The sequence below is a fragment of the Solanum verrucosum genome, unplaced genomic scaffold, assembly GCF_900185275.1.
Source record: "Solanum verrucosum unplaced genomic scaffold, falcon-dt-bn FXZP01000117.1, whole genome shotgun sequence".
Classification (NCBI taxonomy): domain Eukaryota; kingdom Viridiplantae; phylum Streptophyta; class Magnoliopsida; order Solanales; family Solanaceae; genus Solanum; species Solanum verrucosum.
The window spans coordinates 624511-636179 of NW_026020014.1; the positions used below are offsets into that span (position 1 = coordinate 624511).

The 11669-nt window shown below is 35.9% G+C and overlaps 4 protein-coding genes across 4 annotated transcripts; all 4 read right to left on the reverse strand.

Annotated features, from left to right (window-relative positions):
- Window positions 1-602: 602 nt before the first annotated feature.
- On the reverse strand, window positions 603-1473 carry LOC125820748 (mavicyanin-like). The gene is made up of 2 exons (XM_049500173.1): window positions 1296-1473; window positions 603-958 (listed from the first exon to the last, which is right to left on the reverse strand). Exons 1-2 carry the CDS (start codon window positions 1471-1473, stop codon window positions 603-605), a joined length of 534 nt encoding a protein of 177 aa, XP_049356130.1.
- Window positions 1474-2468: 995 nt separating this feature from the next.
- LOC125820707 (CASP-like protein 3A1) lies at window positions 2469-4229 on the reverse strand. Its single transcript, XM_049500129.1, has 3 exons — window positions 3917-4229; window positions 2835-2970; window positions 2469-2706 (listed from the first exon to the last, which is right to left on the reverse strand). Exons 1-3 carry the CDS (start codon window positions 4177-4179, stop codon window positions 2488-2490), a joined length of 618 nt encoding a protein of 205 aa, XP_049356086.1. The 5' UTR covers window positions 4180-4229; the 3' UTR covers window positions 2469-2487.
- A 574-nt stretch (window positions 4230-4803) lies between these two features.
- LOC125820751 (nuclear pore complex protein NUP35) lies at window positions 4804-7947 on the reverse strand. The gene is made up of 3 exons (XM_049500175.1): window positions 7361-7947; window positions 6030-6141; window positions 4804-5397 (listed from the first exon to the last, which is right to left on the reverse strand). Exons 1-3 carry the CDS (start codon window positions 7945-7947, stop codon window positions 5089-5091), a joined length of 1008 nt encoding a protein of 335 aa, XP_049356132.1. The 3' UTR covers window positions 4804-5088.
- A 1148-nt stretch (window positions 7948-9095) lies between these two features.
- LOC125820717 (uncharacterized) lies at window positions 9096-10449 on the reverse strand. Its single transcript, XM_049500140.1, has 3 exons — window positions 10307-10449; window positions 10157-10219; window positions 9096-9481 (listed from the first exon to the last, which is right to left on the reverse strand). Exons 1-3 carry the CDS (start codon window positions 10376-10378, stop codon window positions 9278-9280), a joined length of 339 nt encoding a protein of 112 aa, XP_049356097.1. The 5' UTR covers window positions 10379-10449; the 3' UTR covers window positions 9096-9277.
- Between the last annotated feature and the right edge of the window lie 1220 nt (window positions 10450-11669).

Sequence of the window (11669 nt, forward strand, 5' to 3'; positions counted from 1 at the left end):
GCTATAATAAATATGAGTCTTTATGGACATCTACTTGTTAACAACACATGTGTATTTATTAATTTTTGAATATTCTTAATAAAAAAATTAATTTCATGATAATAAGGAAATAAATATATTAGTCAAATTGATTTTTGATTGTTAAATGTGTAAATTTAATTTGGAGCAAGTATAAATAGACCCCTGTACATAATCTATCTGTGCAAAAAAATTATATCCTTGAAAGTTGAAAGTAGAGAAATTTATGAAATATGAAGGGATTGACTTACAATACATAATTTTTTGGCTTTGATAATAAATTAATATTATGTAGTCATATTCAATAAGGAAAAAAGAATCATTTACCCAACTCAACAATGAAGACGCACTAAAAAAACATTACTAAAATAGACATTAGTATATAAATTCCCATTAAGAATTGATGTGTTGTCCATACATAATAAATTCAAAATGGGCCACAAATCCAATGTGAAAAATTGAAATCAATAGAACATTTTAATTAAACCTAGCCAAATCATAATGCATGAAATTAAACACTAAATAACTAACCTAAATAAAATATTCTTAGTAGGTAGAAAAATGAAAACCACAATAACAGGGGCTCATGCTAACCCAGCAATCGCTACAACAATAACAGAAATCAACAACGCCGAAATGAACGCCAACGGAACTGCTGAAGAAACCGACGCCGAGAATGACAGCGGCGATGGTGCCGGCGCCTGAGAAAATGGTTGCGGCGGAGATTCCGAAATTGGATGTAGTGGTAGAACTTCAACGGCTAAACGCTGGCCATTTTTGCAATGTTCCGGATCGCCGCTCACGAAGTAGAACGTGCCTGCCCTGTTGAGATTCATTGTTCTGGTGCCGTCTTTACCGGCCGAGGCTAGATGAGTTCTGTTGCAATGATAAAATTCCCATTTGGCCACTTTAATAACCGAGTCATTCCTGTACTCGAAACCTGTACCGAGATAAATCATGTCACATATTTTACTTTCTGTTCACAAAAATTTATCAGTACTCGATATTTACATCAAAGAAATGTTAATTTATTATAGAAATAAGAGAGTAATTTGAACATGTAACACGAAATTATTGATTTGAGTAACTACTCAATAAATTTTTACCATATTTTGTGGAACTAATTGCCATTACCCAGGAGTGTGGTGAATAACGAAACCATGAACTTAATCCGAAGTCTCAAATTTGAGACTGAATTATTATGCATGATACGTACATTGAAGAGGAAACGGAATAATTACATAGAAATAATATAATTGAGTGAATATTAATCTTACGAAGTGAATCACCGATGTGAAATTTCTTGTTTGAAGCCCAATGATTATAGAGATCTGTTTCATTCTGGCTTGGCTGACGCCAACCCACAGCATCACCAACTTTGAATTCCTCAGCGGAGGCAGCAACAATTGTAAGCGCGATGAAACAAAGAATAATGTAGAAGAAAGTTGAACCCATTGTTTGTCTTCCTCAAGAATGAACTAATATTGCTGATTGTTATTAGTGTATGTAACGCAGTGATGCAATGTGGAAATTTGAGAGCTTTAGAAAATTTCTCACTTTGCTATGTGGTTTAACTCTGTGCAATAATGAAGCTATTTAAGAAAAGAAAAATTGATAGCAAAGGATGCAGTAACGTGGTGAACGTGGAAGTTATGGTGTTTAGAGGAGAGGGGTCGTGGGAGGTCCACTAAGATTTTCTTGTTGACTTGGTCATGTTTTGTAACTGTTAATTGATGAATAAAAACGTCTCTAAAAAAAGTGCTTGTATTGTTTCTTTTTTTTTTCCACCTTGTTTCAATTGTTCCCATCTTTTTAGGGCTTAATTAGTTCTCATCTGTTCAAATCATTTATCTATAACAAGTGTTGAGCACAAATTTGAACATTCATATTTCCGTTGAGTCGTAATTTAAAGGAGAAAAACTTTGTAATTTTCTACTCCTTCCATCTTATTTTAATTATCCCTTTTAGCTTGAAAAAAATATCTCAAAACAAGTTTCACGTCCAAAATGGGCAAAACTTTCAAAAAAACATTTACTAATAAATAGGTGTAACATATACTTTACCTTGTCTTTTTATTTTTTTCAACTTGAAAAAAAATTAAAACGACAGTTAAAATGGAACGGACCACCAGTATGTTTATAGTCTAATTGGTAAGATAGAAACTAGAAATCTGCGGTAGAAAACTGTTGAACATTGAATTCAACATAATTTCGTAGAAGTCTAATCTTCTATCAAGTCAAAGTTTTCAATAAACACACTTCAACAAGAAGCAATGAACGAAATAAGCATAATGTATATAATTCACCAAAAAAAAATTCTTGATCTAAAACGTTGAGCTGCGGTGAGTTTCTAGTGGCCACATTTATGTTATGAATCAAGAAATCAAGGGCCATTGCAATAACCACAAATTCACCTAATAAGGTTTACAACATAAATCACTTGCATTGAGATTAAGTAAAGCAAATAAGTCTAGTGCTTAGACGACAGCCAAAGTACATCAAGAACAACTAAAATGGCAAGCAGAAAGCAGCTGAAAAAAGTGAAGACTATTGAAGTGGATACACGGTCACAAAAATGATGCAGGGGTTTGCAGAAATTTGGCAGAGCTGTATGTCGAATCCCTGAGTGATTCAAACTGGAAACACTTGATGCAGACGATCCAGCACTCATCAGCGCCAATGCAAATACCTATAGTAACAAAAACAATCAGATAGTGTTATATTACAGTTATAAGCAGTGATTGGCAACCGAACAAGTGCAACTAAAGAGGTGCTAATTATCCTTCTACAGTGAACTCTTAAACATCAAATCTGTACCTCATCTCCAGCAAAAATAAGCCATCCGTGATTTCGCGAAGAAATAGTAGGTGATCCTCGTACAAGTCTTGATCCACTGATAAGTAGCTGAAGTATTAAATGAAGTGCAACAGCAGCTGAGATGCCAACCAGGTACCTGATCAGTAAATTTCAAATAACTCAGAACTTCTCTGATCATCCAAGATGTGCACTTTATACGATAGAAATTATTGAATCACATCCTCCCACTGATTATATGAATTTAAGGGGGATCTCAGTAGCTCAGTTGGTTGGCTATCTGAACCCCCACCTTGTTGGTGAGGTCGTGAGGGTTGTATTGTAATCCCCTCCCCATTTCCCCTTAAAATTATATGAATTTTACGGGATACATATATAAGCATCTATAATTGAAGACAATAAATGCTTGAGAGGAGAATGAACTAAGTAAGCCCAGGGGGACCCTCCATAGCATCAGGTGACCAAGTATGCGATCCTATCTGTGTAGATTTCCCAACAGCACCAATAAAAAGTAAAATACCCAAGTGGCTCAGTTGGTTGGCTACTCGTAATCCTCTCCCCATTCTCCCTTTGCCTACCCCCAATTACCCCTTAAAAAATAAAATAAGTAAGCCCAAGAAATAATTGCAAGAACTAAAAAGGAAGAAGATTCTCTGTACTAGTTTGGATTAGTGTCAGAAAACAGAATATTAAAATTCTACTCACGGGCCTTTTGTTGTGATTTGTTCATTACCTGCTATTGCAAACAAAAACATGATATATGCAAGTACATTACCTGATATTGCACGTACTACTAATTTCAGGACTGGAAGTGACATTTCAAAATTCAAAATAATAAAAACAAAAAATGAACAAAAATATCAGAACACGTCACCTACTCAAAGCTTAGGAAAAACTGTCAACAAGACAATGCCCTAAAGTTCATAGGGTTACCAGTCCTGTCCAGTACATCAACAACATAGACATCAACAGATGCAGATTGAGAATTTGAAGTTCAGGAATTTGTATATGTTGAATTGTGTGAGCGTCTCATTTAAAAGCTTAAGCTATTAGAGATAACATAAAATAAGGTAAGAGATGTTTACTCGAAGGAATGAGAGAAGGACCACTTGGAGTGCAAGGGTATATTAAATCCCAAGACAGTGATGGTAGAAGCTTGTTGGGCAGTCACCATAAGTGATAGAGCTGTGACTGAAGTCACAAGACACAATGCCCGTAGGACTACTTGCATCACTTCAGCTTTCCCGTTAACATTTCCGTCCAGTGGACTATCCGTGACAGTATCCATCCCCATCTTTGACTCCGGCAGCTGAATTCCGACATCCGGTGGATTCTTGCCGTTGATCATCTCCTCACTACACTAGTATTTAGTTTTGTTCCAATTGCTCAATTTCCTCTGTTTTAGAGAGAATTTTCTTTTTGAATCGTAAGAAAGCGGGCAGTGGGGTCAGAGAACGTGAGAAATAAACACGTGGCGAGTATAGGTAGGACGAAGTAGTCAAGGAGGTGTCCGTGAATGAACAGTGATAATTGACGTTTTTGTTCTCTTTGGTCATACAATAAAAAAGCTACAAGAGGGCTCTACATGACAAGTCACGGGAGCAAGAGAGGCATTACTTAATTTGATTACGAACGCAATACGATAATACTCATCCATCCAAATTAATTGTTCACTTTGAAAATACACCTATGTTTACATCTCCCATAAACCAATAAATACATGAATTCAAAGCATGTTTTTAAACCACCGTGTAACAATTATTACCATCATCTCGTTGGCAATAAAAAGTCATCATTAACTATTAAACACTACTAGTAATGAATAACTAAAATACGAGAGAACCCACCAAATTACTTGGCCAAGACATTACCAGCCCAAAATTTTAGAACACGCAGATATGCAAGACCTTGATTTCATACCAAGCATTTACCGCTCCCAAAATCTCCACTCATCAAAACTGACAGAAAGATGCAAAGGAAAGGTAAATTTCTCTATATCTGCATTACAACACCGTTTTTTCCCCAAAATATGAAAGGATCAGTCTTTGCTCACATCGATACAAATACATCATGAACAAGCATTTGGAGGAGAAATAAAGAAGACAATGGAGGAGAAGGGAGTACGAATCACAGACTCATGACTCAACTGTTGTTTGGAGTCAATATGCATTCCGGATGAATCAACTATGATATTTGACATCATTGAGTAGAAATGACACAAAAGCATGGGAGGAAGAAGAACAAGAAACATGGAAGATTAGACACCAAACATTAAGTCCACAATTTTAGACACAACGGATCTTGCTGGGGTGGCAACAGATCCAGATGATTGCTTTGCACTATTGCTGCCATTTTGGAGATAATAAGGTTGAGAGGAGGTTCTAAACGGAGTCGGGTCATTGCTTTTACTGGTTGGAGCATGCGGTAAAGGTATAAATCCCTGCTTGTTGAGCCTATCATCCAGTGCCTGACGTTGTGTTGGATCCACTGGTTTCACCCCAATCATAAGAACTCCATTTATCTGCATACCGTTCTTGTTAAGAGCTTTCTGAGCATCAGCACGATTCTGCACCATAAAAGAGAAAATAAGCCACGGCTTTATGGCCATGAATTGTTTACCTTCCAGGAGACTAGGGTCATTGACAGCAAAAAAGATCGCACAAAGAAAAATAAATACAGTGGACAATTTTTTTTTCTTTTAAAAAAAACCATATCCTGCAAAGAGATATTACATATCAGGGGCATTGCAAGTGGCCACACTATTTGTTGGCTTCACAGCACAGGTAGAAATCAATCCAAAAAAAGACACTGGGTATGGTCGGGTCACACCAGCAGTCCCAGCTACAGAGACAAACACAGGGATAGCAGACTTCTAAAAAGGGGTTTAAATTAAGCTCATAGGAAGGATAAGTCGGTTGGAGAGGAAGATAAGAGAACAGGACAAAAGGGTTAAAAAATACAGAATAAATTCTATGAGGGGTGAGGGAAGCAAAATAATGAAGAAGAAACGGAGACCTTGTCCTGGTACACTTTAGTGGTGGCAAGTAAGTGTTAACTGGCATTAAACATCACGGTACCCACATCACATAACCACCCAGGGCAATACAAATACCAAATAGGCCCTTAAGACAGTATGAATATACAAGCATGTACAACAGAATCTGAACATGATGACAAGTTTATAGGTATATGAAATACCTGATAGAGAATGTGCATCCAGTTAGCATCTCGGGGGCCCAGAATGTGTTTCAAAATGACACCGCATTTCTCAAATTCCCTTAAAACTGAATTGGTGTCAATTGGGGAAAACCTGCACGTAACACTCAAAAGGTAAATGATAAGTGGAAGACCAAAAATAAAGAAAAATGGCAAGCAAAATGTGAGAAGTACAGAAATTAGGGTCCCTATAGAATAACTCAAAGAGACTGAAAGGAACACATAGATCATAAAAGTTGTATCCATACATCTACCCTGAAACTCTGTAGGCAGTTAACCTAGCTTAGACGACTAAAGTTGATCCCCTTCATGAACATTCTGTGATGCAAAATAAACAGAAAGTGGATTCTAGAGGAGTAGAGCTGGTTTTCCCTCCAAAACTATATACTTATATCCTTTGCTCTTAATTTCTGGGTAGGCGTGAGGAGAAGAGGATTATTCATAAGAAGTAAAGAATCAATTGCCACTACATCGTTAGAGCCTTGAGATATCTACCCTTCCCAATATCACCAGGAAAAGGTATTCCAATAAGGGCACTTTTCTCATTTCAATAATAAACTCAGCACATCAAGCAAGACTCGAAACACAAGCAAGAATGTATCAAAGCTCCTCTTATTTTTCAAGCGCATCTATCACATGGAAGAATGAAGAAAGCAAGTTATTGCATAAACACAACGTTCCACTTTAGTCTCCATGTCTTTCACATCAATGTTTCTTTGTCTTTTAAGGCCAATTTTGGATGGAGCAATATGGTCAGGTCTTCCAAATTCATATCAGTTTCACTTGTTCAGATATACTTCAGAAAAAAATAGATCTGAAATAGAAACACAAATCACATGCCTTGTAAGCCTTCACTTAGATTCACATATCAAATGAGTCAAAAAAAACATTTGATAGCACGTATTCTAAATTCAAACCTTCAAATTTATAATATTTATGAATTTGGACCCCCTAAAATCTAAAATTCTCCATCCAGAGGGAACCTTAGATAATGACTTGGCTAACCGCAAAGGATATCCTCAAGACCCTGCCATGAAAAATAACACAGATACCATCTGATTCTAGCAGAAAGTAATGACAGCTCCTAGTGAAGGAGGAAACAAAAAGTAAAAGGAAAAGAAACAGGAAGACATAATAACAATGGGTGGTTAGCAACATACTTTACAATGCAACAGCTTGAACTAGAAGTTACCCTAATGAAGCTACCAGCAAAAAATGAATATTGTGTGGCATCAAGGAGTTCTAAATACACCTACTACTATCAGGAACATAAGTGGAAGGATATATATAATGTAGGAAAGATATAGGCATACCCATAAACTGTGACCCATTCTTCCTCATTGAGGTTGCCCACAGGGATTGAGTTCTTCCTGATCTCTGGCCTTGCAACTTCCCTTGGTGGAGGTAAGGTTATCAAAGCACCAGGATGAACGACGCCTTCTACTGGTGAACCTTTTCCCTTGTCATCCTGCTCAGCACTACCACTACCCTTTGTGGGTGACCACCATGTCAAACTTGGCAAGGGGCTTTGCTGACTCTGTTGTTGCTGCTTACCCATCAATGCATATGAAGTGCTTGCCTCAGACTTACTCTTAGGTGTTGAAAATTCCCTTCCTGAATTTAGGACCGGCGTTCTAGGGTCCGACTTGATTTCTGGCGAAGTAATATAGTCAGGAATCCCCGATTCCGGGGAGACATCCGATCGATCCTCAAGGGTAAATACAGGCGGTGGTGGCAGATCTGAGCTGGCAAAATTCTCACGCCATAAAGCAGAAACAGCTGCTGCCTGACCTGGTGTATTAAATTTCGACCCAGATTTCCGGGAAGAAATAGGCGTAGCTAAATCCTGGAAGAACAATGATTGTCTTCCAGTTTTCGGGGTTCGCACTGCTGTACTCATTCTCTCTCAGTCCTAAAGATATAATCAAATTCTCAGAGATTGAACATTAACTAACGAAACTACAGGATATGCTGGTGCGTATAAATAACCTATCTGAGAAAAAACGAAATACATTCAATTTGTTGTATGGAACTTATACAATTTGCAAAACTCGCATTCAAAATTCGATTATTTAAACATAACTCAAAGTTTGCAATAGATTGATTACGCAGAGAGAAAGGAGAATACCTGGATGTATTGGAAGACGAGGAACTGAGATTTGAAAATGGGGGGTTTTAGGTTGCAGAGCGCGAGAACGAAAAACCCTAGAATTGTAATACTGTGTGAATTCAAATAAAGGCGTTAACTCAACGCCAGCGGTGGCTTTCAACCAAATGACTCTTACTGTCCTTGTGGTTGAACACCGAACTAAATTGTGCCCGGGCTTTTTGGTCCACTATTAATACCGAGGGTAATTAAACCTTTTCTTTGTCTTCTTGTAGATACGTACGTCTATCAAACAATTTGGTACAACATCCTTAAAGACCTAAAACCATCAAATAATCCATTTCTCCAAAATACTCCCACAACATTATCCCCGTTGGGCTGCCATCAATTCGAATTCACATAAAAAAGTTTTAATTTTGGGATAAAATAATTTTTACCAAACTAACTATTTGAACCTGAAATCTTTAACTAAGAAGGAGTACTTACCACTATATAGGGCGGAGCCAAATAGGACCAAAAGATTAGCTAATGAAAAATGATACTTAAATTTGGCTAAATTATTTTTATAAATATATAGTATATGTTCAATTCCTTTTAATTTATTCGTGTGAGGTTATAATAAAAATCATGGCATCATCATTGTCACAACACCACAATCTTTGGTGTGGTTAAGCTACTAGTGGAAAAATGCTACATTCAAAAAAAAAAAAATGTTACTAGTGGGAACATGCTACGTTCTAAAAAAAAGAAAAAAAAAACTACTACTACTGGAAGTCTGCAATTGGGGCAATGGAAACTATATATCTAACTCAGAAGAAAATTCACGATTTGGAATACTACACCGACCCCTTTACATTTGAATGCCGATGAATCATACAACGTTACACTACCATCAGAGTTATAGTGGGACGAAGAAATGTCATATTCGAGCCGTTGAAATGAAAAAAAAATCCTAATAGTAGCGCTTTCTATTTCATTAGACGTCTTAAGCAGTTACACAATGTAAATCTGAATTAGTTAGACTCCAAAACAAATAAAATAAAATTACAGAGGTAAATAACTAAACAAGGAGAAGATGATCTGCTGCATCTGTTTATTTGGATATGATGGAGGAAGTTAGAAATCAAAAGGGAGCAGAGAGTGGTTCCTTGAACTTAGATTGGTCAGGCGAGTCGTCAGTTATCGCCGACGGGTACGCGCATTGACAGGATGCCTCGATCATCACGTTTGTTTTCACTGCTTTCCCAATGCAATCTTCTTCTACAACTGATTCTGCTTCCTCAATTACCACTAAAGCTTCCTTTATTTGAACAACTGCCTTTCCTCCCTATATATAAATGGTACCATTTACATTTTCAGATCATGTGGTCACACATTCAAAGAAAAAAAGAAAAATCACTCACTAAAATTAGCATTAATTACATGTATAACTTTAATTAACACTACTACTACTTTATACATATATAACTTGAGTTGAGTCAATGGCTTGCTCCTTATATATGCATGATCAATCTTTCGCTCATGAGCTAGATTCTTAAATTGAGTTATGCTTGAGGTCTTATAAGAGTTAGACTTTTGACTATTCTTGGCTCAACCAATGTTGAGTATGCCTGTTATTAAGAGGCGGAGCCAAAATTTGAAATTTATTGATCTAAACTAAATAATGTCTACATGATTAATGAATTTCTCAAGACAAATATAATATCTGGTCTAAAGTTACTAGGTTCGGTCGAAGTCATATAAGCTCTATACTAGCTTTGCCCCCTCTAGGCTGGCCTAGCGTGGAGCTTTGGTTGAGTAAATAATAAACATTATTGAGTTTCACATCTCAGGACATTATCATAGAGTTTCACCTGATTTTTGAAATTCCATAACCGTAACTATTTTTCAAAGGCCGAACTAAAAAGTGGTGAAGTAATTGTTATGATCCCTACTAATTTTAAGGATGAATTTTCACTGTCTAAATCAGCATATTAAATAAATGTGATAGTTGCATATATACCTCTAGAAATAGATTTGATGCTTCGTCTGATTGTGTATTTTGTACTATGTCAACAGCAACTTCCTGCATCATTATCATTATCATAGAATAAATAAATGATAATTAAGTAGTAAAATCAACAAATTTAGAAGTTTGTGGTAGAAGCATTACTCGAGCAAGGTTGAGTTGACCTTGGCTCAATGTCTTGGGCTCCATCTCAATGGAACAGCAAAAGTTAGCCATGAAGAATAAATGGATAAAAACTCAACAACGGCATGCAAAGGTAATACTAGTAATAGGCCACTGCCCATCACAAAATAATTACTACTTAAGATGAACATGTTCTTGTGACTCTTAAATAGTACTATTATCATTTGCTATATTGCTTAGGGAGTTCACGGAGTCTTTTTATTGGTGAAACTTGAGGTGGAGAATTGAGGCAAAAAGTCATGTAATGCATTTACATCTCGTGAGGATGAACTGGATATTGAAAATGAGATGATGGACTTGTTTGAAGAACAAGGCCTTCACGAGTTCAATGTCATCTCCTTTTAATTGGTTAGTTGAGGAGTAAATATATACATTGGGAAAAAAATAATTACCCTTTGGTATACTTAATTGGGTCTTTCGAAAACAGATCACACTTGTAAAATTTCAGTGAGTATGTTGTTGTTGTTGTTTTGTAAAACGAATTATCACATATACAGTAAAATCTCACTAAATTAATACTCGGTAAATTAATATTCTCTCTAAGATAATATTTTCATCCGATCCCGACTTGAGCCAATGGAAAAAATTACTCATTTCGATGAGATAATATATTTTCAGAAGACTCCTATATAAATATATATATGGTCCCATTAATATTAAAAATTAAAAATTCTATAGAAGCACAAATATATTTAAGACAATTTAATGAAATATGATTCAATTGTATTTTGTTTCTTGTTAAAATTTAAATTAGTTGAAGCTTATCTTTAACTTTTCTAATTGCATCCAAAAGTTCCGGTGTTGTCTTTTTTCAACTTTACCATAAAATTGTGATGAGTTCTAGATGGGATAAGTGTTTCCTTATGCATATCTGGTTCAATAGGTATTGTATCACCTTCAACTTCATCATCAATATTGTTTTTTTCCTATGGTATCCACAATTTCTTTTAAGTTCTGGACCTCTGAACATGTATCATTTTCACATAGGTAATCCAACATATGTTTATGTCCATTTTATTACGATAATTGAGATCATTAATCATAACCTCAAGTTTATGAATAATGTTTTTCACAAGTAGGCTCATTCAACTTCTCTGAGATTTCATCCCACGAATAAATTTTGCAATGCCGAAAATAATTTGCTATTGTCTCTTGCTGAATATTTATCGTCCAAATCGGGATTGAAAAATTGATGCATTCAAAACATTAATCTTTCCTGGATCAATTTGTCATCCAAATCGAGATTGCAACATTGATAGCATCCAAAACATAATTCATTGTACTTTATGTATATCAAATTTATTTTTTATGTGAATTTTATAAA

What these genes read in the sequence shown, in the direction of transcription:
- LOC125820751 (XM_049500175.1), bottom strand. Translation starts at nt 7,947, where the DNA reads ATGAGTACAGCAGTGCGAACCCCGAAAACTGGAAGACAATCATTGTTC. An exon ending in GAATGGGTCACAGTTTATGG is followed by an intron (nt 6,142 to 7,360) that starts GTATGCCTATAT and finishes TGTTACGTGCAG; the next exon opens with GTTTTCCCCAATTGACACCA. An exon ending in GGATGCACATTCTCTATCAG is followed by an intron (nt 5,398 to 6,029) that starts GTATTTCATATA and finishes TTTATGGTGCAG; the next exon opens with AATCGTGCTGATGCTCAGAA.
- LOC125820717 (XM_049500140.1), bottom strand. Translation starts at nt 10,378, where the DNA reads ATGGCTAACTTTTGCTGTTCCATTGAGATGGAGCCCAAGACATTGAGC. An exon ending in GTCAACTCAACCTTGCTCGA is followed by an intron (nt 10,220 to 10,306) that starts GTAATGCTTCTA and finishes ATAATGATGCAG; the next exon opens with GAAGTTGCTGTTGACATAGT. An exon ending in CATCAAATCTATTTCTAGAG is followed by an intron (nt 9,482 to 10,156) that starts GTATATATGCAA and finishes ATTTATATATAG; the next exon opens with GGAGGAAAGGCAGTTGTTCA.
- LOC125820748 (XM_049500173.1), bottom strand. Translation starts at nt 1,473, where the DNA reads ATGGGTTCAACTTTCTTCTACATTATTCTTTGTTTCATCGCGCTTACA. An exon ending in TCACATCGGTGATTCACTTC is followed by an intron (nt 959 to 1,295) that starts GTAAGATTAATA and finishes ATCTCGGTACAG; the next exon opens with GTTTCGAGTACAGGAATGAC.
- LOC125820707 (XM_049500129.1), bottom strand. Translation starts at nt 4,179, where the DNA reads ATGATCAACGGCAAGAATCCACCGGATGTCGGAATTCAGCTGCCGGAG. An exon ending in TCCTTCTCTCATTCCTTCGA is followed by an intron (nt 2,971 to 3,916) that starts GTAAACATCTCT and finishes TTTACTGATCAG; the next exon opens with GTACCTGGTTGGCATCTCAG. An exon ending in TTATTTTTGCTGGAGATGAG is followed by an intron (nt 2,707 to 2,834) that starts GTACAGATTTGA and finishes TTGTTACTATAG; the next exon opens with GTATTTGCATTGGCGCTGAT.